We start from the raw sequence: 27,118 nt of genomic DNA on the forward strand, positions 1-27,118 counted from the left end.
GCTTAAGCTGTTATCAAGTATGAGTCACCTTGTAGCAAGATTGAGAAAGATACCCATCTTCTTTCTACTCTGCTCCTTCCTGTACTCCCAACTCTGCCTGCCAGGGGCCCCTAAATCATAGCAGGTCTCTTGGTTCTGGAGCTCAACTCAACAATGACTGAACAGACTGTTGTGGGCCTGGCTAGGAATAAAACTACCACTTAAAACAGTTGACACATGGGAGAAACACCATGTTAGGATGAGATCTGCCCCAAAGATATTGCAGTTGAACAGAAAAAGCTGATCATGAATTCAGCCACATCTTATTCTGAAAGCCGGTTAGTAGTTATGGATGAGACCTTGGACAAGTTACTCAACCCTCTGAGCTTCGGGTGTTCATTTATACAATGGAGATAGTAGTATAGAGCAGAGGTTCTCAAAGTACAGTCTCTGGACCAGCCACACAAACATCACATGGTAACTTGTTATAAATGCAAAATCTGGGATTACTCTTCCAGACTTACTGAGTGACACATGTGAGGGATGGGTTCCGTAATGCATTAAAATCTTCCTGATGCATTCTAATGTTTGAGAAACATGTATATAGAGTACAGAGATGAAAAGACTGACCCTCAGTGTGGTTCCACTATGCCAGCTGGGGAGAGCAGGTTGACTCTTACAAGAACAGCTTTCTACGTTCAGGAGCCTGTCTTGTGAGCACAGGAAAGCTGGAGCATCTTTCACACTGAGGCTTCTGTTCACCAAGTTCATCTGCCTGAAGTATACAGTCTTCATTCTTCACAATACTCACTAATATTTATTTTAACTCCCAAATCAATACCTTCCGTATGTTCTGATTCACTCATGTACACACACAGACCGGCAAAAAATTTGAGTCACCTGGTTCACTGAGGTAAAACAAGGCTCTGTGTTCTGCTTCAGCTCTCAAACTATAAATAAATAAGTGTCCTTTCATGGTATATTTGGTGCATTTTTTCTTTTTCTTTCTTTCTTTTTTTTTTTTTTTTTCATTTTTGGGCTTTTTGTTGGTGATTTTGCTGTTTAGAATGGCCCTCAAGTGTGGTGCTGTTGTCTAGTGTTCCCAAGTGCAAGAAGTCTGTTATGGGCCTTATAGAGAAAATATATCTGTTAAATAAGCTTTGTGCTGGCAATGACTTATACAGTGTTGTTGGCTGTGAGCACAATGCTAGTGAATCAACAATACGTGTTAAGTTGTCCTTAAAAAGAAAGACACAGAAAATAAAGATATATATTGATCAATTGGAAAAAAAAATAGCCAGAGGCTCACATGAGCCTAATCTTGTGTTTCTCCTCAGAGCAGCAGTTTTAGCATTGGCTAAGTCAGTGTTCGGAAAGTTTGTAGAGCAATACTCCCATGAGTGATGAGAATCAACTACACAAATCAGGAAATGACTATGGATTTGTTTACACTGAGAAATGGAGCTCTCCTGGGACCAAAATGCTGGTGTCTGCAAATATAGTTATTTTCTTCCCGTCGGTAGACTTTCATGGAAAGTAGGTCATAATCCAAATATCCTCAGGCTTCAGAACAGGAGAGTTGGAAGAACTCAGCAGCCTAAGTTGTCCCAAGAAAACCATTTCCAGAATGGATGTTCTTGATCATATCTGGCTCTCCCTCACCAGCAGTCAGCTTTCTCAGCTAACAAAAATTTGGGACGCCCTACTAGCTCACAGGACTGGAAACTCTGCAAAAGCCTGGGCTAAGGCTCTTGGATGGTTATGGCCCATACTTGCCTCCAGGACTGCTCTTTCTCGGCATTCCCCTAACCTCCTATGAGTTGCCTACAGGCCTGTTCAATCTTTCAGCTCTGCCAAGACACCTCACCTGGTGGGCCCCTGAGCCAGCCTACAGCTTCTAGGGAACTTCTTGTATTTCCGTTCTGACTCATTATTTTTAACTTTAATTCTCAGAAGGCAATCTCATTCTCTTATTTTTAATATCTTGCATTAGCTTTCATTGAAGCTCTGAAATGCTGACCACAGATAGTATCAACTTATTAGGATCATTGTAAGCCCTGACTGAGATAAAATATGCAAAGCAAACAGCACAATGTGCTTTTCAGGTACTTGCTTACTAAACATTACTGTCACTTTTTACATGAATTAATTTTACACAGAGTCTAGCACAGACTTGAGGACAGAACATAGATTTGATCAATGCTACCTCTAGAATCATATGGTTTTTTTCCTGATTAAAGAAATAATACATGTTAACCGAGGAAAATTTGAGTTAATATAAGAGTATAAAGAATAAAATAAAAACATAAATTTTAACAGTTATGAGATGTATCACAGTTTGATAATGTATTACTAAAAATTTATTTAATAAATCTTTCTGCAATTAAATAACACAGTGATCCTTCTGCATACACCTTTGCAGACCGTATCTCTGCTTAGAATTGATTCTTTCAAGGGAAAGTGCTAAGTTACATTTCGATCCATATTAGCAAACTCCTTTCCAAAAAGATTGTATCAGTTATATCATAAAAAAAAAATAAACAAGTCAAAACAAAAATATACCAGTTGATTGGTTAAAAATGGCATCTTAATTTAATCTTTAATTTCCATTTTATTGCTACTAAGACCACTCATTTGTTCATATTTATTTTCAGTTTGTATTTCTTCTTTTGCCAATTGCCAACTTACATCTTTTGTTCATTTTCTTGGTTTTTATTTTCTAACTTAATTTTAAGAAACTTTTCTCTTAAAAATATCAACATTTTGTCTTGTGGTTTATCTTTTAATTTTGTTTATGCTGTTTGGGGATATATACCTTAAAACTTTTTATGCAGTCAAATGTTTTTCAACCTTAAAATGTGAGATATATTTTAAAGAATTATTTATGAGAAAGAGGTTTAATTTCCTTTTCCAATTGTTGTTTATTTTTTCCCCCCAATTGTTACCTATTAAATGGCAATGATTTAGTGTTTGTTCTAATTGCTCTGCTAGCATTTAGAGTAGTTGTGTGCTGGAAGAAAATTCATTCAATTTAGAATAAAAGGACTGAATAGTTTTTTATTCTTGGGCAAGTCACTTACCACTGCTGGGCCTCAGTATCCTCATCTGTAAAATGAGACTGATAATACTACCTACTTCACAAAGTTCTTGTGAAGGTTACATGAGATAAAATGTATGGAACTATGTGAGGTGAGCCACTGTCCCTATAATCTAACTGTTCTTGGAAATTTTTAGCTTAATCTTTTATTTGGGTCAGCTTGTTCACACTGGACCAAAATGGCATTTGAGCATCTTCTGAAACCAAAGAATTAGCATTCCTATCTTTTTGTAAAAAATTGACCTCTGTGGTTTAGAATCACTAGATAGAACCTACTAGAACTCTGTGCTTTTTAGAAAGTGGAAGGAAATGTTAGTTTAATTCAGAAAACAGACTCGTGGGCTGGGAGACCCATGCAGCTAAAGCAAAGCAGAATGTCAGACTTGGGTGACGCCAGGAAATTTTGAGTGGAGACTCCCCTGTTTTGATCAGAGTCCTTCCTCTAACAGAGACTCATGTTTGGCTGATACTTTCTTAGCATAGCAATTGAAGGAAGTAGGTACTCATTACAAAATAATTTGATTTTGAGTACCTAGGTAACAATAGATTTACATTAAAATGCAGAATAATTAGAAAACACAATATAAAAAAGACTATTTTTGTTAGAATTTTAAATAAATACACATAAACTAAGATTACAACACCATCTTTTTGAGTGGGATTAAAAATAATTTACCTCTTCCTCTTTTTGTCTGCATTCTCACATGGCCTTGTATTACCTTTGCAATAAGAAACTATTCTGTACACTCATATATATTTATGTGTGTGTACATATAAGAAATCTAAGCATTTCATGGCTCTGCTTCCTCTTTTGCAAAACTACAATGATTCCCTCACTGTCGGTGTCATATTAAAAAACAAACAAAACATAGCACATGAGGAATGATGTTAAGAAAGAAATCTCTCACAGGGTTTGATAGAGGAAGAAAGTCTGACCTTTGTGCTATTAAATATTTTTAAATGTACATTACAACCTATCTACAAACATGACAATGGAAAAATAGATTCTTGTTACTGCGTCTTAGATAACAGCCTAAGGAAATTTCTTTAAAAACGTAAGCCACTTCAGCGTTCCTACGTGGTGAAATAAAATTTTTAGTGACTCTACATCCAAGGAAGATAAAGAAAGCAAGCCACTCCAAAAAGCTTTAGAGATTAGGTTAAAACAGAGGTTTTAAACGTGTGGTGCACAGACCCACAAAGGTCACTGAAACATTTTCAGAGAGACCTTCATGTCAAATTATTTTTTAATAATAATAAAAGATGTTATTTGTCTTTTTCACTGTGTTGACATTTGCACTGATGCTGCAAAGGCAATGATGAGTAAAGCGACTGTTGCCTTTCACATGGATCAAAGCAGTGGCTGGCAAGCGGCTAGTGGCGTGTGGGATTTTTCCTGGCAAGTGTTTATCATCATAACAAAATTGCTAGTTGCATTTGATTATCCTTGGTAAAACAGTAAAAGTTATTAATTTTATAAGTCTACACCCTTGAATACATTTATATATATATATATATATATATATATATATATATATATATATATTTCTGGGACACCTGGCAGGCTCAGTTGGTAGAACATGTGACTTGATCTCTGGGTCATGAGTTTGAACCCCACCATGGCCATGGAGCTTACTTAAAAATAAATAAATAAATAAACAAATAAATAAATAAATAAATATTTCTGTGTAACTACATGGGAAATACGCATATAACATTTCTGCAGCACCAAAGTAGGAAGTTTATAATGGGGAAAAAATTTTGCAGTTGTTTGAGCTGAACTGGCCCTTTTTTTAATAGAACGGTTTTACCTGGACAGGTTTTACATGTCAAACATGACAGCCAAACTATTATTCCAACCTGGGTATTTAGCAGGCATGTTCTTAAATATGAGGAAAGCCTGTCAGTTCAAGGAAAACAACTGTCAGTATTTGTTGCCAATGATAAAATTTGAGGTAACTAGAAAATTAAAATTTGGAAAACTTTAATCTGCTACCCATGAGATCAATAGCTTGTCAGTACTTCAAGATTTAATCTGATGAGATTTATGGTGATATTAACAAATGTGACTTTTTTTATACTGTGTCATGAAACTTAGAAGATCTATACAATTCACTGAAACAATATTTTCCAAATGGCTGAAGCATATTACAAAATCCATACATAAGTAAAAGAGCCATTAGAAGTGCAAGACGGGGCATCTGTGTGACTCAGTCAGTTAAGTTTCCGACTCTTGGTTTCAGCTCATGTCTGATCTCATGGGTCATGGGATCTAGTCCTGCGCCAGGCTTCTTGTTCAGCACAGTATACTTGGATTTCTCTGCTTCTCCCTCTCCTTCTGCCCCTTCCCCCTACTTGCAAGATCTCTCAAATAAAAAAATAAATACAATCTTTTTAAAAAAAATGTGCAAGACCGACCAATGGCTTTATTAAAAGTTCCTTGACATTGTTTCAGATACCCCTTGAAACTAGCTTTTACCTCTTATCTAGGTTGAACATAGTCTCAGAGAAGAATGTCCATAGACATTGTAAAAAGAAATCAAACGCTTTTCTGTTTTCCAGCTGTGTATCTATGTGAGGTTTGACTTTTTTCATGGAGTTCAACCAAAACAAATATTGCAACAAATTAAATGCCAAAGTAGATATGAGAATCCAGTCATTTTTTTATTAGACCAGATATTTTAAGAGATTTGTAAAAACGTAAAACAGTGCTACTCCTCTTGTTAATTTTTTGTGTTCTTTTTTTTTACAGATTTTATTTATTTATTTGACACACACAGAGAGAAATCACAAGTAGGCAGAGAGGCAGGCAGAGAGAGAGGGGGAAGCAGGCTCTCTGCTAAGCAGAGAGCCTGATGTGGGACTCGATCCCAGGACCCTGAGATCATGACCTGAGCCGAAGGCAGAGGCTTAACCCACTGAGCCACCCAGGTGCCCAATTTTTGTTTTGTTTTGAAAAATAGATTTATTTTTAACAAAGATGCAGCTTTATAGTAGCAGTTTTATAGTAATGTGCTGTGTGTGTTTCTTATTGTAATTATTAATGACTCAATAAATAATTATTTTAAAATTTTCTGTTTTATTTTCTAATATGCTGAATATTGATAAATATAACCCACATAAACTGAAGCTCTTTGGGGTCTTAATTTTTAGAAGTGTAAGAAAGTCCTGACATCTAAAAGTTTGAGGACTCCAGCTTAAAATAACTAGAGATACCAAGAGTTGATGAGAGAAAGAAAATTAACACTTGTTTGTTATGTTCTAAACTTGCTCAATTTTCACAATTATCCTAGGAGGTGAATATTATTATCTCCATTTACAAGAGAAGAGACCAAACTCATAGAGTGTAAGTTGTTTGTCTAAGGTTATGATTTAAACCTAGGTCTGAAAAACTCCACACTCTTTCCTCCTACCTTTCATTGCCTTCCTACTAAAGAACATTTTATTCCATAATTATAAGGTTTGGATTGATCGAAGATTGACTTTTATGTTTGGTATTTAAGTTCTTGGTGTGTATATGTCTGAGAGGTAGTATCTGGACAGAGAAAGTGGAAGAATTAAGGATGTGATGGGCAAGGAAAAATATAATGTGGGAAAGAACTTGTTATTTATAATTTTAACTAATGGTCATTTTTTTTTCTTTTTAAGATTTTATTTATTTATTTGACAGAGAGGGAGAGAGTAGGGAGAGAGTAGAGGGAGCAGCAGACAGAGGGAGAGGGAGAAGCAGGCTCCTTGCTGAGCAGCGAGCCTGATGTCAGGATCGATCCCAGGACCCAGGAATCATGACCTGAGCCAAAGGGAGCTGCTTAACCAACTGAGCCACCCAGGCGCCCCACTAATGGTGGTTTTGTCAATAAGAATAAAAGCAATACCTTTTAAAAAATGGGAAAATATTGACCTTCCAAGAGATCAATTGTATGACCCTTGTTTGGGACCCCATTCACCAAACTTTATACCATACTCTGCTCTCCCCCTAACTTCACTCTGTTGGTGTTGCTAGTAAGTACCATTTATGGAGTACTTCATGGTCAAGGCCAGTACCAAATTCTTCATTACCTCACCCAATCCTTATGACCACTGTGTGTAATTCGTCTGGTTATTCCAAACTAAAGCTCTGAGGGTGAAAAACTCATCTATAAGTGTTATAAGTGAGTTATAAGTTATAAGTGAGTAGGTGAATCAGAACCGAATCCAGGGCTGACTATCAAACCCATGCTCTTATATCACCATGATATATTGAATGCCTTCTCCCCAAAGAATTTCAACTTTTTGAGGACTGGGTGCAAATCTTTTTCTTCCAGATATCCCCATGCCTAACACAATGCTTGGTACATAGTTGGAACACAGTAAATTTTTGTTGAATGAATGAATAAAAGAATGCATGAATGAAAAGCAGTCAGAGCTTTGAAAAACCAAACTTCTCTCTTTTTTCTAGGAATCTGATTAAAGGCAAGGTCTTTTTAGATGATGGGCTGCCCACTTAGCCGAACCTTATTTGTTAATTTTAGTTGTTTTCTCTGGCAACATACCTTAGCATTGTTTCCCATTGTCATTACTGTACTTCATATTCCTACATTTTATTTGGCCTGTGACAGAAAGAATGATTTTAAACAAGCCCTCTGAGACAGAGGTAACACTTTGAAATCCTAAATGAAACTACACTGCTAGACTCGCTACCCTAAGATCTAAATAATACAGATTTTAAACAAGTATGACTTTTTCTGATTAAAAAAAAGGGGAGGGGGCAGAGCATTAGAAATGCTTTTGTATTAAATAATTAGGAGATGTTAAAACAAAGTTTATTTCACTTTACAAGTGAATCAAACAACCGATAACAGTAACCATACCTTACTATTTATTATACAGCATAAATTTGTTCTCTAGAAATCTATTTGTTCAGTGTTGTTGGAAGTGCTAGAAAGTTCCATTCTTTTTTTTCTTCCCTACTAACAGAATCCTGGCTTTATTGGGGGTAACAATATGCTTCTTTTCCAACTAGCTGTAGCCATGTAACAAAGTCTACCAATGAGATACAAATATAAGGAGGTGGGGAAAATTTCTGACAAAACTCCTTATATTGAGGAAATAAAATTCAACATCCATTTATGATTAAAAAAAACTTTACCCAAGAAGAAATAGAAGGGAACTTCCTCAATTTCATAAAAGGAATCCAAAAAACCACTAGCTAACAACACAATCAATGGTGAAATGTTGAAGATATTCTCCTAAAATCACAAGAAACATAAGTGACATCTCTCTCCACTTTAAAATGACCCTAACCAGTGCAATAAGGCAAGAAAAAGAATGAAAAGGTATATGAACTGGAAGAGGAAGAAGTTGTTATTCATAAATGACATGATCAAGTGCACAGAAAATTTTTAGGAATTTATAAAAAAATCAAACTAGAACCAATGACAAAATTTACCAAGGTTGCAGAATACAATGTGAGTACACAAAATCAACTGCGTTTCTGTATGTTTTCAACCAACAAGTAGAAAACACCATTAACCATAATATTTTTTAAAAACCCTAGGAATAAATCAAACAAAGGATGTGTGGGATATCTATCTTGAAAATGACAAACCATTTCTGAGAAAAAGAAGGCAATATCTAAATGAATGGAAATGTATGTCATATGTAATGATTGGAACATTCAGTATTTTTAAGATATCCATTCTCTCTAAATTGACATATGAGTTCAGTGCAATTCTAATCAAAATCTCAGCATGTTTTTCTGAAGAAATCAACAATATGATTCTAAAATTTCTGTGGAAATGCAGAGTATCTAGAATAGCAAAACAAAAGGGGAACAAAGAGGATTTACACTTTTGATCTCAAGATTTTTTATAAAGTTGCAGTAATAAAGATGGGAAGACATTGGTGTTTACATGGGTGTAATTCAGTGGTCAGTGGGTCAGAATGAAGAGTCCAGAATTACACTCATACATATGCACTCAATTGCTTATTAAAAAGGGCATAAAGATAATTCAATAGGGAAAGGAAAATCTTGCTTAACAAATAGTGCTGGAGCAATTGGATAATTGCATGGGAACAAAAGACAAATCTAAGCCTTTCCCTCATTCCAAACCTAAAAAAGTAATTTGAGATTATAGACTTAAATGCAAGAGCTTGAACCATAAAGTTTCTAGAATCAAAAAAAGAAGACAATTTGGATTATTTGGTTGGGCAAAGATTTTAAAAATTGACAAACCAGACTCCAACAATACTAGAAACTTTTGCTTGGCCAAAGGCATTACTACAAAAATAAAAGCACAACACACAAACTGGGAAGAAATATTTATAAAGCATAGATTTGGTGAAGAGCTTTTATCCACGATACACAAGAAACTCATATGACACAATATTAAGAAAAAAATCTAATTTTTAAGAATGGGCAAAAAATTTGAAAAGATACTTCACAAAATAAGATACGAGAATGGGAGAAAGACACATGAAAAGATGCTCAACAACATTCGTTACTAGGGAAATGTAAATTAAAGCTACAGTAAGATACACAGCCATTAGAATGGCTAAAATTAGAAAGACTGACAATACTAGATGTTATCAAGGATTTGGAATGATTGGAATCCTCACGCATTGCTGATGGAATGTAAAATGGCACATCTACTTTGGAAAAAAATTTGATAGTTCCTTTAAGGATTAAAGTGACACTTATTACACAATTCAGTAGTTCCAATTCTAGGTATCTATCCAAGAGAACAAAACATACCTACAACAAAGATTTATAAGCAAGTGGTCAATCATAGCAGCATTTTTCATGATAGCCAAAAAGTGGGAAACAACCCAAATGTCCCTCAATGAAAGAATGAATAAGTGAAAGTATAGTAAATACACAGAGTGGACTATTACTTAAAACAAAAAGGAACAAACTGCTGATAATCACAAAATTATGGATGAATCTCAAAAACATTATATTGAACAAAAGAAGCCAGAAATAAATTGTATATACTGTATTCTTTCATTTATATGAAATCCAAGAATAGGCAAAAACCAATCTAAATTATGAATTCAGAAAACGATTATCTTTGGGGGAGTAGAACTATCTATAATACACACAAAGAAACTTTCTGAAGTGATGGAAATGCTTTACATCACGTTTTAGGTAGTAATTACGTTGGTATATTCAATTGTCAAAACTCATCAGAGCTTTTCCATGTGTGCATCTTGGTACATGTCAAATATACCTCAAAGTAAAAGGTGGGGAGAAAGACAGTGCCCTTTATTGATCTGCCCCTCTTTTCCTCTTTCTTTTCTGCCTACAATGAAGAAGTCTTGAGTAATATCCCTGAAAACTCCTTGGGACTTGAAGATAAAATCCAAGAGCCAATATGGTAGAGCAGAAAGCAGAAAAGGTCCAGATCCCTGATGTGGGGACCTGCCATATCAGCCCTGAATTGCCTTTCTCTAGACTCCGTTCATGTGAGAAAGAAAAAAACTCTCCCTTTATAAGCTACTATCCCTGATGCTTGCAACCAAACACAATTCCTAACAGTTATAATCAGTAATGAATTCCTTTCATGGTCAAATTATTTTGACTGTGTTAGATTATTGTTAAGAACCACACTGAAATGTTTTTAAATGATATTATAAAGCTGCTTGTCTTTTAGAGGTGATGCCTTAGGTGTGTACAAGTATTAAAAGTCAATATAGTTTTGGAAAGTCATTGCATATACACTAGATTCATAGTAGAAAGGGCCTTGGTTTGGGATCAACCTAGACTTGGTACAGATCACTGATTAGTCATGTGGCCTTGGGAGAATTACTAACCTGGCAGAGCCTCTGTTACTTCTTCTGAGTATAGGTATGATAAAACTTGCTTTCAACTGATGTTATTATGAAGATTGAATGAGGTCATGTATGTGAAACCTTCAGCACAGAGTCTGGCACAGAGCAAATGGTAGATCTTCTTTATAGAAAGATATTGAATAATTTGATTTTGAATATGTCATAGACTGTACAGGTAAGCCATCACAAAGCAACTTGCCCTTGACAATCATCCAGATAATAAATGTTTTTAACAGCTGATAATAACAGGGTATAGTGGGGTCCGTAATGCTTCATTTCTACCGAATTGGAGAGCAGTGAAGGTTGCCAAGTCCTTCTCCAAGCAGAAAGAGAAATCCTCATTTCCCAAAGTATGTCAGACGGAGCTGCACAAATTGTTATTTTGGCAGAAGTTATCGTAGTGGAGAAAGATACCTTGAGAAAGTGTGAATTACTGTCCAATAGCCTCAAAAAGTGGTGGTCCTTGGGCCTAGAATGTCTCTGAGGGGCTGGGATGGACACAGGCCATTGGTACCTACAGTGAAAAATTTGCTTCCCTAGTCTACAAAACACAAAGTCAAATTTGCCACATCCTGAAAAAGCTGCTACACAGGAAGACAGACATGAGAGTGCTGCAAGAACCCAAGACTAGAACCAGGTATTAAGATGAGGTCAACTTGGTTTCAAGAAGCCCAGGCAACTGAGAGAGCTGCTGAGATCCAACCTGGCAGGTGGGAAATGCCAGGGAGTTAGCAAGATCCTGCCAAGCGCAGCTCAGAGTGGGGCTATCTTTACAGAAAATCAGTGTTCCACAATGCCAGAGAATCATTTACTTACCTGCAAGGGTTGGCGATTTCTTCCGGTGTTGTTTTCACAAAAGGGGAGACGGGTTTTTCCACAAAAGAGCCGAAGCCCAGTCTAAAGTTGCTGGTTAATTTAGACATCTCCTTGGAAAGCAGAGAGCCCAGCTCTTTAATGGTGTTGAGGTCATCATCCATGGAGGCTGAGAGGTCCATGAGGTAATACAAGTCCACTGGGTAATCCTCTGTCTGGCGGACTTGCACTTGTAGAGTCTGTTCACTGCCTGCAAAGCCCCCGGAGAAAAGCAAATCCGTGAAAATACATGGAGACTTCTTCGTGAGCGGCCAATTCATTTCAGTGAGAACTGAAGTTGAAGATACTTAGGATTTCATAAACTATCTGGTAAAGTTTACAAGTGAATGAGCCCATGAGAATCTCTCAGCAGTGAGTTTAGAGCTAATGAAGGAGCTAAAAGTTAGGATATTTTATATCTCCTTGGGAGAGCTAGCATCCATTTAGATGGAAGATAAGCTGAATTTTTTTGTATGTGGTTTTAGCAAAAGAGAAGAACATAAAGAGGAGTTTAAAGCTACATTACAACGCTTAAAGAAATGTGAGGTAAGCCTTAACAACATTTGAGTAATTCAAATGCTTACTATTAGATAAGCTTATTTTAGTAACGCGTTTGGAGTGCAAGTGACCGATGTGAATGAAGAAAAGTGTTAGGCCAGCGATTCTCTATTTCCTTCAGAATGGGAAATCTGAGTCAAAATAATCAATGATATGTAAGATGGTACAAGATATGTTAGCTTAATAGTGGTATTACCATATGTGGCATGAGATGTATTACATGAGCCAATGCTCCTGGAAATTATAACATACCTGGTCTCAATTTAAGAGTCAACTTTTGGGGCGCAATCTGAACAATGTCAGAACTATTTTTCTGTCTGCCTACACTGAGAGGCTTATTTGTATGTATTTCTACTTGAGAGACAGGGTTTTCGATGAAAGTGAGTTGACATCCTTTAGCTAAGAGAGTTGCTGGGGTATCACACCTTTCTCCAACTCCAGATGGATGAGTAAAATTCTAAAAAAAAGACAAAAAAAAAAAGACAAAGAAAAAGAAGACAAATCACCATTTGTTTATAGGACAAAAAAAAATTTTTTTTTTTGCTTGTTTTGCTAGTTAGGCATCTTGCCATACTCAGTATATCATATTCCCATGTGCCTGATGTTAATTGTAGGTCTAAAATTAAGTTTCAGTAGAATAACCAGAGAATTCTGCCAGTAAAATTCCAAGTAAAATCAGAATCTCCTTTTAACTAGACCCAGTTGGATTCACCTAACAGTCTTTTATTTGTCGGCATTGCCATTTTGTTTTTAATGTTCACTTCTTTAAAGCTTTTTCTGTGCCATGACCAGATCCTTGAAACAGTTGGGTTCTAGAGTTAATATCATCCCATGGATTTATCTGTTTGGGTTCACCTGTAGGCTCCTGTACTGTCTTAGCTCTCAGTATGTCTATTACCAAATCTGGTGGCAAATACAGGCTTTCCTGTGGGGTCTGAAAGGGCGAAAGATGGTGACACTTCCCTATCTAGCTCTCTGTTGAGGTTTAATTCGTGGATGCCTCATTACCCCCACTATTGCAGCCTTACTTCGCTAAAGTCCGCCTCTTGGGGACTTTAAACTCTGTGTCTGAAAGTGTTCCAGTTCAAGGTCTTGTAGAACTTCTCTCCAAGGTTTGGAGGTGGGAAGCAAAAGGGACTATGGCATAAAAGGCCACCTTTCTGTGTAGGACTCAGAAGTTTCCCAGTCCTCTTCTGATCCATGTCGTAACAGGAGACAGAGAGATGAATGTTTCCGAGCAGAGATGTGGCCAGTACAACCTTGCAACATTGACCTGTCTTAACTGAGAGTCAAGGCTTCTCTAGAGGTACTCTTAGCTCTAAGCAAAGTCAAGCCTGAGGCTTATTGACTCTCATGCTTGAAAAGAAGCAAACCAATGTGCATGCTGTTTTTCCTCATCTCTTAGAATTCTAAGCCACTCTAGCTATTTCACCAACTAAAAAAATTACGTTTCTTCTGAAATTCATTTTTTAAAGATTCATTGATTTATTTGAGAGAAAGAGAGCATGTGCATGGAAGGAGGGGCAGAGGGAGAAGGGAAGAGAGAGAATCTCAAGAAAAGTCCCTGCTGAGCGCTAAGCCCAGCGTGGGGCTGGATCCCATGACCATGAAATCATGACATGAGTCGAAATCAAGAATCAGATACTTGACAGATTGAGCTACCCAGGCTCCCCTGAAATTGATTTTTTACAATATAACTCATTATCTGTCAGCCAGCCCCGTGCATATTTGAGGCCCTGGACTAAGCATTGCGAACACTGTAACTTCTCCTGATATGTCCAAGGCAAACAGTGGCTTGACAAGGCCTCAGGATGCTTCTCAGCAAGTGTTGCCGCTACCACCTGTAACCACAGTGCTGGCCAGCGCGTCAGAGGAGGTGCTAACCTTAGACCCATTTTTTCAATCTGTTCTAAACAGAGGCCTAATGTACTTTTTGCTTCAGTTGCTTCAACTACTACTATTATTAGAGAGCATTTAGAAAAATGTGGCCTTAAAAACTGGTGGTGATTCGTGGGGCGCCTGGGTGGCTCCGGTTAAGTGTCTCCCTTGGGCTCAGGTCACAATCCCAGTCTCCCTCTCCCTCTGCCCTTCCCCTGCACTTGTGCTCCTACACACTTTCTCTCTCTCTCTCTCTCAAATAAATAAATAAAATCTTTAAAAAAAAAATCAACAGTGATTTGGCTAATAAGTATCATCTGCAAGTAAAACTATCAATAGTAACTTAAGAAGCTCTCTTAAATGAATTCTTAAAAAATGCATTTAAATAAAAATTCTACAGGTAGGCCTAGAGTTAGACTGATTTGTTGTTTTATGTCTCTGGCATGCAACTAATACTGTCTTCTTCAGGAAGTCAACATAAAAAAAAATACATAGGTTTTTCCGTCTTGGTATATCCTCAAAACCGCTTTTGATACATGAGCTCAAAAAAAGCATAATTCTTTCGCAGCGTTACGTATGGCCCATCTGTCAAAGCAGTAGTGGGGGAGTAAGCTTGATTCACACTCTGTGCCTTTGAGGCCTTCCTCCATGGAACACATTCAGCCTGGAATCTGAGTCTTTTTTTTTTTTTTTAAAGATTTTATTTATTTATTTGACAGAGAGAGATCACAAGTAGGCAGAGAGGCAGGCAGAGAGAGGAGGAAGCAGGCTTCCCGCTGAGCAGAGAGCCCGATGCGGGGCTCGATCCCAGGACCCTGAGATCATGACCTGAGCGGAAGGCAGAGGCTTTTAACCCACTGAGCCACCCAGGTGCCCCTGGAATCTGACTCTAAATAGTTCTCTCCCCTTCCTCCTGGGCCAGGCACCCAGGCTTATTCCCCTTTGAGCCTGTTACTCAGTTCTTGCTGAACCTGGCATTTGTATACTTTCATTTATGCGCAAATGTTCTTTATGAGATTCAGTAGAGAACTGTTTTAAATCCAGAAAGAGTTAAGGCAGCTCTTTCTTACCAGGAATCATTTACAGACTGTTCTTCAGGGCCACGGGAGGCAGTGACTGGGGATTCCTTGTTACCTATGCCCCCACCCCTAATATTACTTTCACATACTTTTCAGTTTGATCATATAAGGAATGTCCGTTTCAGGCTTTGTCATCGGTGTGGTACAGTCACCAAGCTCATGAAAGCTTAATTTTTAAAAAGAACTGGATACTGTCTGAGCAGTAAAATTTGCCCCAAACCTAGAAGATTTCTCTTAGAGCCTAGCAGTGTTTCCCAGGGGATCCTAGTTCCCAGATGGAACGCAATTATGATATTGAAGTCCTATGTACATTTAACTTTAGAAAATATCATCTCCATGATCTCCGATTACTCAGAGCCTTGGTATTTGACACGTAACCAGTGAGAAATGACTTTAAAATAAGAGGAGGAATCAGGTTAAATAAAGGCACCCAGGTAGGTAATTTTCACAATGATTTGACATTCGCCACCTCCACAAGTTGTTTTTGGAGGTAATCACATGAATGACATTGTGGCCTATTGATGCTTTTATTTTCCTTTCCCTATTCGTCTCACCCTGTTCCCCACAGAAGGCAGGACACTCCCAGAGCAATCACCAAGGGAAGCCGCATAACCCATAACTGCAGTTTTACCAGCATGCTGAGGTGGTTTGTTTACCTCCTGAGAACACCAGGCACACTGAGGTCCAATGAGCAAGCAGTCTTCACAGGTTTCTGCACCTCCCATGGCACAGCCACCTGTGTTTAAACCCAGCAAGACACAAGGATTCAGCAGACTTACATTCATTTTCATTTCATTTCATTTAAGGCTAGTTCTTAACGTGCTCGATTGAAGCAACATCAGAGTTGATGTTAGCCTTCAGAGATCAGTCCTTAAAATGTTAGCAACTCATTAAAAAGTTCATATTTCACGTCTGTCCCATGGAGAAGACATATGTCTTTTTAGCCAAGAGATCATTCTTTTTTTCCTAAAATACAAAACTACTTCAACTTTCACAAACTTAGGACATTATGTTTATTATCCTCATTCACTATCCCCCACTTTAATTTTTAAAAATTATTTGCTACCAATAAAAAATGCATCTCTCCTAAATGCATGTTGTTGTTTTTTTTTTAATTCAACAGACGAATGGATTTTTTATTTTTAAAGTAAGTTTTTCTTTCTCAGGATTATTTCTCTTAAGTGGAACACCTTGTCAATAGAATAGCTAGAAAAGTTAACCAAGATGGTTGTCACTAAGGAATTAAGGAGCCCTATTGTGTAGTTAAGCTGTTTAATTCTCCTCATTAAGATGCCTGTGCAACCTTTGTATTTATTTACCTGAAGCCTAGAGCATATGCTGTGGGAACAGCCCTGCCTCTGCCTGTAATATGTTAAAGCGTTTGTTCAATGGCAAACGAGCGATCGAACAGATCAAATAAAAAATGACTTCAGATATAGTTTATGAACCAAATGACAGGTTTATCAAGCATACCACAAAAGCAATATATCGGAGAGCTTAGGTCTTACCTTGTACGTGATCATTCCTTCCTAGAAATAGAAAGAACAGGCAAAGCAGTTCAATCCCCATTCGTTTCAGTTCTCGCTGTGCAGACAGATTAAAAAATGAATTACCTTCAGCATTATAAGACCAAAGCTGAACATCGTTAAAGTCTTTCTTTCTTGAGGTTTAAAATGTTAAATACTACTTACACTGTTTTGGAAAGAAACTTGAGATGTAAATTTAAAAGTTTTCATTAAGACTGAAATGAAAACAGGCTACCTGGACAGGTAAAGAAGGAAAGCTGTGTTTAAAAGCAACTTCAACATGATTTACTTCCTTGTTCTCCTTATAAGGAAAGCAGGTGTACAATCACCAAGAAGGTGGGGAAATTCATTCAGTAGAAATTTTTGTGTGAGTTCTCTTAGTCTCTCTGCATCCTAGAGAAAGTTAATATCTTTAGTGAAATGTTAATCAATAAAATGTCAGAAAAGCAATGGAAATATAATCTGAAGTTGTTCCTAAAATAATTTTAATTTAGTAGCAATAGTAAAGGTGATAAATAAAATAAAAACATATAAGTTATATGTAAGGAGGGTTTTAAAAATGAGCTAAAGGAATATACCTGAGATTTTTGTATTCCATTGTTAAATCCTTCGCAGATAATTGAAAGGAACTCTGAAAAAGAAAAATTATTTCACAATTAAAATAGAAGGCAGGCTAGGGAAAGCAAAACATTGTGCTCCCTTGCTTTTCAAACCAGATGAAAGATATTCTTTCCATGAGTATAGAATCCTTAATTAAGAAGTGATATTGGAAATAAATATAATATATGAAAATGAAATTAGAGCCAGATTAGATAATTTCACAACAACAACAATGGAAACAGACACATAGGTGCCCAGGATTTGGCATCCTTCTGGATAGGGACCAAGGGCTCTTTTCTCTGTCCCAGCCTCTAGCTCACCACTTGGCACAGTGCAGGTAATCACAGTGCAGGTTAAAAGGAAGAGTGGCCAATTTAAAATAGATACAATCTATGGTTAAATTCATGAGGTTGATTATATATTCGTCCCAATGTATTCAGGAGAATGTATGGGGATTTGTAAAAACTCCAAACAGGTAAGAATCAAATATTTGCTTTGTTACTCTCTAAACTGTCTGACCTTGGACAGGCTTCTTTGTGGCTGGGCGTTTGTCCTGGGAGATTAGCTTTTAAAGGTGTATTTCTAGACAAGCATGCGAATCCTGTGGAGAGAGGGAAAACTAATTATAGACTGCTCAGGTTCTTCTCAGAAGGCTATGTTCAATTTTGAACTCCATCATACACACGAACATGAAAGAACATGGCAAGAATCCTGTAGAGAGAAACCAGAATTATTAAAGAGCTGAAAGATAAGCCTTTGGGGAGAAAAACACGGTATGAAATCAATTGATTTAGCTTAAAGAAGAGATTGAGGCATAAAATATCTGTGCCCCTGATATTGTCTCTATATTCGTACCTCATATTAACTGTTTTCATCCATCCATCCATTCATTCATTCATCCATCCATCCATTCATTCAACAAATACTTACTGAGCATCTACTCTGTGTCAGGTATTATTGTAGAAGCAGAGAAGATATGTCAGTAAACAAACCCAAGTTCTTAACTCATGAAACATATATTCTAAGCTGCTGCTTAAAATCAGGCAGTAATAAAGGTGAAGAAAAATGATAAAGCTGGCTAAAAGGAAAGAGGGGTAGCGAGGGTGTGTTATTTTATTTAGGATAGTCAAGAAGAGTTCTCTGCTCAACTGACACCTGACAGAGCCCTAACTGACTGTGTAAAGGCCCTGAGAGAGCCTCACGCTCAGCATTTTCAAAGACAGTGAGAACGAGAAAGGAGAGGAAGGGTAGCCTAGTGGGTCGATTTAGCGGCAGAGTTCAGAGGGTACGTCGTTTTGACATTGAATTTTACTCTAAATGCGTTTGGAATGTCATTGGAAGGTTGGAAGCAGAATAATATTATTTGATTTACGTTTGAAAAGAATTACTCTGGCTGCCATGGAGGTTAGAATGTATGGGGCACAGTGAGAAGGTAGAGGCCAATTAGAAATTTACGGCAGTTGTCTAAGAGACAAGGTGGTTGACTAGGATATGGTACTATAGAAGGATAGCAGTGCTCAGACGTAAGTTATAATTTGAAAACAGAATAGGCTTGGGATGCCTAGGAGGCTCAGTCAGTTAAGCGTGTGCCTTCAGCTCATGACCCTGGGGTGTTGGAATTGAGTCCTGCATCAGGCTCCTTGCTCAGTGGGGAGCTTCTCCCTCTGCCTGCCGCTCCCCCTGCCTGTGCACTTGCTTGTGCTATCTCTCTCTGACAGATAAATAAATAAAATCTTAAAAAAAAAAAAAAGAAAAGAAAACAGAATAGGCTCATGGAATATTGGCATGGATACGGAAGAAAGAGAAATTCTTGGCCTGAGCAACTGAATGTCTAATAGTCTTTCCTAAGAGGGGTTATGCTGGGGAAAGATCCGTTTTCCTGTGGAGGATGGGACTCAATAATACGCTCGAGACTTCCACAAGATAACAAAGGGAGGATGCCACATAGGCAGTTCGCTCTCTGAGTCTGGAAGTAGGGGTAGTGTTGAAGGGTAAACTGTAAATTTGGTATCATCAACATGGATTTAAAGGGAAGAGCCTGAATGAGATCCCAAGGAAAGAAGTGTAGATAAGGAAGAGCTCTGAGAACTGAGCCTGCGATGGGCCCACATCTAGAGGTCAGGCGGAGCAGGATCCGGTTAAGAAAACTGCTGGCTGAAGAACATTCCTGGCTAAAAAGGAACCTCTTTTCTGAAAGACAGTTCTCCAAATTTCTCTCACATTTCTGCGTGTCTTGCAAGCAGAGGCACTGACTGCCTTTGTTCTAGATTCTCTTTTCAAGGATGTCTGAAGGGACAGATACGGTCTGTCAGGCCAAGAAAAGATTGCTTACAGCTTTGGAAAACAGAGATCTTGTCACCCTCTAGAATGGGAGCAGGCGTGCTTATGGCCCAGTATAAAGCGTTCAGTTTCCCTCAACTCAGGGCTCCTCTGTTGTAACACAGCCCATCACATGTGCAGGTGCCCCCTCTTTCCCTTGGTGTCATCTCGTGGGATTTGACCTTGGGGAACTGGTGGAAGAAAGTGCTGCCCTTCTGGCCGCTGCTAGTGGTGTGAATTACGCAGTCGTTTCTCTCTGACCTTGGTACCCCTTATGTCTATCGGCATCCACGAATCTGTGACGAGCTCTCTTGGTAGCCTGCAAGCAAAATCTCAAGGCCTTCATAGTTCTTAACAATTTCTACTTGAAATCTACCTTTTTCTATCGATGGAACATGTACTTGTCAAATCTCATTTTGGAAGCTAAGATCTTACATCCCAGACTGCCTGAAGCACCTGATGGACCTTGGACAGACTGGTGTTGCTCTGGTCACTGAGTAGTCTGTCCACCCACTGCCCTCCCCGGCAATGAGCTGGCATCAAGGATGGCCGTACAACTCTGGATGTGACCACTTCCTGGAACCTTTTCTCTAAGGTTCTAACAGCTGCCAGAAATCTCTTGTGCCTGGGAACACAGTCGGACTGTCTCTCCCAGCCTATCTTACAGTTAAAGAGAATTCCAATGACTAGCTCTTGCCAATGGAATATGAGTGGGAGTGGTACATACCAGGTCCAGACCATCTACCTATCCCTCTGCCAACTGGAGACAGGCAACGTCAAGGTCCTGGGTGAATTCCAGATGCTCAACATGACCCTGTGTTTAAATTGAGGACCCTGTACCATCTGATGTACAGACTTCCCTCCCAGTTCTTAAAATCATCATTGCCGGCTTTATATACCTTATCTCTAATTGCAGCCCCTCGAGGTTCATTCCCTGCCCTACTTCCAAGCCTTTGCCTGTGCCATTTGTGCTGCCTGGAGGCCCCCGCCTTCACCTCAGTTTTCTCACTGGCTAGCTCAGCTCACTGCCATGTCTCAGCAGAGACACGGGTGCCCACAGGAGGACCTTCGTGTCTCTCCAGGCCTCTTCCCAAGGACTTTCTCCAGACAGCCTTTTTCACTCTGCTTGTAATTGCTTAATACTTGGCGTCTCTTGCCCACGAAGCTGGGAGCTCCTTTAAGGCACTTGCTTATTCAACAAGTATTTACTGAATTCTTGCTACACATCAGGCAGGGACTGTGTCTTAGTTACCGTCATAGTCCCAGCAAATGGCATAAGCCTGGCACTTTGCAGGTAGTGAATTAATATTTATCAAGTCAGTGGATGAATTTTATGTCTTCATTGTCTAGGCTTTTATCTCTTATAAGCATGCCCTCCATGGATATGAATAAATTGATAAGTAAATGAATGAATGCTTTTGGGAGCTACAAATGCAATTAGGAGAAGGAAAAGGTATCCTTTGCTTGGGTTGTGATGAAAGCTGAGAAAAAGCCTAAAAAGCAGGGTGGGAAAAAATATTTAAGAGAAAATATAAAGTAGAACAACGCTACAAGAAAATGTCCATCCATTCTGTTTCCACCTTGGCACCACTCTGAAAATTTGTAACAGGCTGTAAGGTATAGAAAAAACATTCTTGCTTGTTGAAGATGTGGTACCTGGTGCCTTTTCCTGGAAAGTATCAATCCTCTGTACCCCTGTGGAGGGAGTGACCCGAGTTGTTCCATGAGGTGACCAGCAGCCCATAAGGTATCCTGGATAAAAACTGTGTCCCCTTAGCCAAGGCACCCAGATTAATTACCTCTGTTCCTTTACGTATGAAATTTGAACTGGGAAAGAAAGACTAAAAATCAGGGGTTTGGTATTGGGACCTGAAGCTAGCAGGGAGTACACTCAGTTTGGAGGGAACATGACTTCAAGGAGGGGGTCGATGACAGGAGGAATTGGCAGCTACAAGGAGGTAGAAGGAGGAAGAGGCCCAAGGCAGAGGAAAGCTATAATGTACAGAAGATGAGATGGTGGGTCAAGAGTGCCATAGTCAAAGCAGCAGAGAAGGGACCCAGAGCCCAGAACAGGACACCAGAGTCAGGTTGGCAAACTTACTCTGTCAAGGAGAAAGGAGCATGGCCCAGGCTAAGAATTGCTATAGATCCCAAATGCCCTTCCAGACTGAGTCTCTCTGAGGGGGCACCTGGGTGACTCAGTGGGTTAAAGCCTCTGCCTTCGGCTCAGGTCATGATCTCAGGGTCCTGGGATTGAGCCCTGCATTGGGCTCTCTGTTCGTCAGGGAGCCTGCTTCCTCCTCTCTCTTTCTGCCTGCCTCTCTGCCTACTTGTGATCTCTCTGTCGAATAAATAAATAAAATCTGAATCTCTCTGAGGCCTGGATCTTCTTAGGTCTCCCAGGATCCTGTCTCTTTTAGGGCAATGTGTATCTTGAAACAAATTCCCATTACTTACAGGTAGTCAAACGAGTCTCTATTCTTTAAACTCAAGAGATCCTGTCACACCATGTACATTTTTATATAGACTGATTAGGCTCACAGAATTATACTGTCCCGATTGTTCATAGCCCTAGCCTGGGGGCTCTGACTCCTTCTAGAAGTCTGATCTTCTTCAAAGGCTCTGAGCTGGGGGCAGGTGGAGTAACACAGCTCAGTAACACTGAAGGACACAGTTCTGTCCTTCAACGAGCCTCAGCTTCTGAGATTTGGCAATGGGCTGTCCTCAGCTGAGCCCTGACTTCAGGAAGCCACATGAACCCATCTGACTTGCTGTAATTGGCTTGGGTCTCTCCTAATGTAGCCACTCAACATCAGAGAGTGACAATCTAGAGCCCATCAGGGCCAGCCCCAGGGCACCTCAAAACCCTCCTGAGTAGACCTGGCTGGTATCCAATTCAAACCCTGGGAACTTAGTGAGGACTGCCAGCTTTGGGGATGGTCTTGCTGTGTTACCAGCTTTATTTCAAGTACCAGTGACAGGTCTACCTCTAGTTGTCTTTCTAGGAAAACGTTTCACAGTGAGTAGCTGAAAGAAGACAGAAGAAATGGGTGCTTTGTCTTAGGGTCCGACCCTGATGTATCTATGTGTGTGACACAATGCAGGGAAGGGCATTGGCAACATGTTATGGATGACTTGCAGGTGTGTGTCATTTGCAAAGTGCAGGATACATTTGTATCCACTTGAAAAAATGATGCCTTCATATTTCAAGGCTTTCAAAAAAATTCTTTTAAAGAGGATATGGATCAGTCTCCTGTCATCCTGGTGCATAATGCCCACATGTATTAAATGTTAGAGAAATTTTTAGTGGCCTGGGCCTTACATTCTAGTCTGGAGTTCACTTTTTCTATTGTGGTAAAATATACATAACGTAACATCTATCACAGTAACCGTTTTTAAGTGTACAATTCATTGGCATTAAGTACATTCATATTGTTTTGCGACTTTCACTACTATCCCTTTCCAGAATTTTTATCATCCCAAACTGAAACTTTGTACCCATTAAATAATAACTTCCTGTGTCCCTGGCCCCCGCTAACCCTCACTCTTTCTTTCCACCTCTATGAAATCACTACTCTAGGTAACTGGCCAAAAGTAGAACCATACAATGAAGCCTTCTATGTGTGGCTTATTTCACTTAGCATAAAGTTTTCGAGGTTCATCCACATGCTTTAGAGTTTCATTCCTCTTTCAGAGATAATATTCCATTGTGTGGATAAAGCATATTTTGTTTTATCTACTCATTGTCCATACCCATTGGAATTGTTTCTGCCTTTTGGCTATTGTGAATAATGCTGCTCTGAACACGGGTTCGGTTGGAGTCTGGAGCTCGCTTTTTGAAGTCTTCATGATGCTCATGATGGGAGGAAGTTGGGTCTAGTGGGAAGAAATGATATTTTGTATATAGAGAGACCTGGGTTCAAATTGCAGTCCTGCCGGGTCCTATGGTATATTGCTGGGGATACCACTGATCTCTGAGCACTTTCCAGCCTGAGAAATGGAGATAATAGCTACTTTTCAAGATTATGGTGAAGATTTAATTATATAATTCTGGGATGAATCCAGTTGTGAAAAGCCTAAAGATGATGTGATTTGGGGTGCCTTCTTTAAGAAAAGGAATGCAGGGACACCTGGGTGGCTCAGTTGGTTAAGGTCCAACTCTTGATTTCTGCTCAGGTCATGATCTCGGGGTCATGAGTCCCGTGTCAGGCTCTGTGCTCAGCAGGGAGTTGGCTTGAGGACTCTCTCTCTCCCTCTCCCGCTGTCCCTCCTCCTGCTCACATGTTCACTTGCTCTCTACAAATGAATAAATCTTAAAAAAAAGAAAAGAAAAGAAAAGAAAAAGAAAAGGAATGCAGAATTGGAAATAAATTAGGTATGAAAGGGTCTATTGTCATTAAAATGAGAAGGAAAGAAAAAAAAATATGACAAACTACGGAAGGCTTGGAGATTCTAGTCCCATTCTTCTTGATATCTCCTTCGGCAGGGAGTTCACCAGGAATGCTTCCTGATGGTTATCTGGCTTTCTGCCCTCAGTTGGAGCTACCTACTGCCCCCAGCTACTCCCCCACACCTGTACAAGGTGGAACCTCAGAGGAGCCTTCATCCCTTTATGGAGAACCCCCTCTGATTTCACTCAGGATTCATGTTTACTGCAGTTAGTGTTATTGAGCTCTTCCCTATTTGCCAGGCACTATTAAACATCTGGTAATATTGCCTTATTTCATTTTCATAGTATCTCTATGAAGTAGGAACTACTTTACTTCCATTTACCAGATGAGGAGACTGAGGCATGAGAAGCTCTGTAAACTGCCCAGTGTCCCCAGAGCTGCTCAGGCAGCAAAGCCTTGGAGACAGAATGCTCCCTCCAACCCAAACTTAGCATCACCAGGCCCACTGCCTCCTGATAGACACAAGGTGTTCATAGAATCATCAAGCAGCTGTCAGCAAGAAATGAAATTCCCAAGGAACTTTAAGACATGTCTGCTTCTCAACCTTGAGACTCCGTGTTCCAGCTAGATCTCTGTATCCAGCTGTCTTCCTTTTGGTTTGTTTTGTTGTTCATCCTTGGATCATTCACCAGCAAAAATGAGACAGAAATGTGGTCCTGGATCACACAATCCTTTGTATTCCTTCTCTGACTGAAGTCTGGTACAAATCACTTAAAAGCAAATGAAACAAAGCCTGTTGCCTTGCCCTTTCAGGGCAAGGTGACACTGCCTGTAGGATCCAGGCCTGGCATTGTGTCCAGGAGAGGGCGGTCGCAGGCGCGTCCTGTGGCCAGGAAATGACTCAGGATTAACTCCTCCTCCTCCAGCCGCAGTCCCTCTCCACCCAACTCTGAAGTTCAGGACTTAGTTACACTTGGTTCAAGGAAGATAGCTCTCACTTAGCAAGTCTGATGTATGTCTTGCATGTGAGGCCTGCTTGGGAAACTCACTCACTTTAGGTTTTGGAAATGATTTTGAAGGCTTAAAGAACTGAGCTCCTTCTGCACTTTAGTTTGTGGAAAAATCCCAACGACGAGATTTTTCATAAAATCTCGGTGAATAGGAGTTTATTCTAACTTGACTCAGAACTCTCTTTGTGCCCTTTTTTCCCATCTATGAAGTGAATGGTATGGCATGACAAGAAGTCCATATGAACACACAGATTGCAGAGTGATTTGCTCATTCACAGCTTGCAAAACTAAGTATTTTTTTTTTTCTTTTTAAAAGATAATTCGAATAGTTTAACTAGAGGTTAGGATTCCTTGGTTTTAAGCAAATGTTTTTTCTGACGAGCACCATTTCTTATTTCTGGGGCTGCAATGGGCAGTGGTATTACTGGTAAAAATGGATTCTGGTTTATTTATTTGTTCATTCACATACTCATTCAGCAACTCTCTATGGAGATCCTACTCTGTTCCAAGCACTGTTCTGGAAATACAGTATTGATTAAAACTGACAAAATCTCTTCCTTTTGGAGCTTACATTCCTGGAAGAGATGGACAATAAGCCCACAAACAAAGATGAATGATATACATGCTAAGTCGGTGGTACATGCTTAGAAACATGAAGAATGGTGAAGGGTCAGGAAATGACCGGGTGGGGTGGCCAGAGGAGCCTCTGATAACGTGGAATGACACAATTCTCTGGGGAAGTGAAGGAGAGAGACACAGCGCTGTCTGGAGGAAGATCAAGTATACGATCCTGGGGCACAGTATTTGGGAACAGACAAGGTGGCTGGTGAGATTGGGTTGGGTGAGCCTGAGGAGGTACTGGGGCAGGCCAATGAGGAGCTCCTTAGGAAAGCCTTGTGGGCCATGTGTAGAACTCTGGATTTGTATTCTGATAGAGAAGAGAAGTTTTTATGGGGTTTTGTGAGACATAACATAGCTTATGTTTTGAGAGGATCACTCTGAGCAGACAAGGACGGAAGCAGGGAGACCTATCAGAGGCTTTTTCAGTAGTTCAGGCCAGAGACGATGAAAGCTCAGACAAGGAATGTAGTGAGAGGTGGTTAGATTCTGGACATACTTCCAAGATAGACAGGATCTACAAATGGGTCTTGTGTAGGAAAGGAAAGGAATCCAGGGCTCTAGGAAGATTCCAAGAATAATGAACGTTTCTGCTTGATAACCATCATCAGTGGTTTCTCCAGACATGTCATAGAGATAACAGATAAGGTCTGCCCATAGTAAGAGTCATGGTCAGTTTTAGTTGGCTGTAATAACCTGTACAGTCATGTATAATCGTAACTGTGCAGAAGGTGTTTTGTGGCAGAATAGGAAGGGTCAGAACAATGCAGGCAAGTGCTTCATGGTGAGACTGTCTACATACTTGTATTGTTAACATTCCTTCAGCTTGGTGAAAGTCCAATTGGCTGGCATCTCTGCTCTTGAATTCCCCGTGTCTTGGTATTTGAGAAGCAAAAAAAAAAAAAAAAAAAAAAAGAAGCCTGGAAAATCCCCATGATCCCACAGTCCTCTCTAACTGTACAGGTAGACCATTGGGATGAATTCCAATAGGGAAAGAGTCTGCCCTAACAGATTTTTTAAAAATATAATTCCTCACTAGGGCACTGTAAGAAGGCAGGTGAGATGGGCATATTTTAATTTTTAAAAAATCTTGCAAAATAGAAGGATTCTGGACTTTTTTTTTTTTTACCTTAAAGATGTGATTCATGCAATTGTAACAGTAGAGAAGGTTTTTATTCTCTAAAAAGCTGGGAGAAATGGTCACTAATGATTATGTTTAAGGAATATCCTTGAGGAGGTCCATAGAGAGTTGACTACTTTCAGCTCCCATTTTTTTTTTTCAGCTCCCATTTTATGGACTTTTTCTGATTGTTGTTGATGCCCGCTCACTAAATCCTACCAGTAAGTTATGCAAAGTCAAATAGGGAAAGGGATTGAGATCATTGAATGCTCTAATCGTTAA

General features: G+C 39.3%; 1 protein-coding gene across 3 annotated transcripts in view; it reads right to left on the reverse strand.

Moving 5' to 3' along the window:
• The window catches only part of LOC111142308 (integrin subunit beta 6), a 73,433-nt gene extending 56,373 nt beyond the window's left edge, over positions 1–17,060 (reverse strand). Inside the window, exons 1-5 of one of the 3 annotated variants that reach the window (XM_022495359.1) lie at positions 16,944–17,060; positions 16,761–16,836; positions 15,909–15,988; positions 12,548–12,752; positions 11,702–11,948 (exon numbers count right to left, since the gene is read on the reverse strand). In XM_022495359.1, coding sequence (XP_022351067.1) covers positions 11,702–11,948; positions 12,548–12,752; positions 15,909–15,988; positions 16,761–16,836; positions 16,944–16,988 — 653 coding nt within the window. In that variant the 5' untranslated portion in view covers positions 16,989–17,060. Of the gene's footprint in view, positions 1–11,701; positions 11,949–12,547; positions 12,753–15,908; positions 15,989–16,760; positions 16,837–16,943 lie in introns of those variants that run through there. The other 2 variants (XM_022495365.1, XM_022495366.1) reach the window with 2 other exon arrangements.
• Between the last annotated feature and the right edge of the window lie 10,058 nt (positions 17,061–27,118).

This window comes from Enhydra lutris, unplaced genomic scaffold, assembly GCF_002288905.1.
Source record: "Enhydra lutris kenyoni isolate GAN:26980312 unplaced genomic scaffold, ASM228890v2 scaffoldscaffold1, whole genome shotgun sequence".
In the NCBI taxonomy this organism is placed as follows: Eukaryota; Metazoa; Chordata; class Mammalia; order Carnivora; family Mustelidae; genus Enhydra; species Enhydra lutris.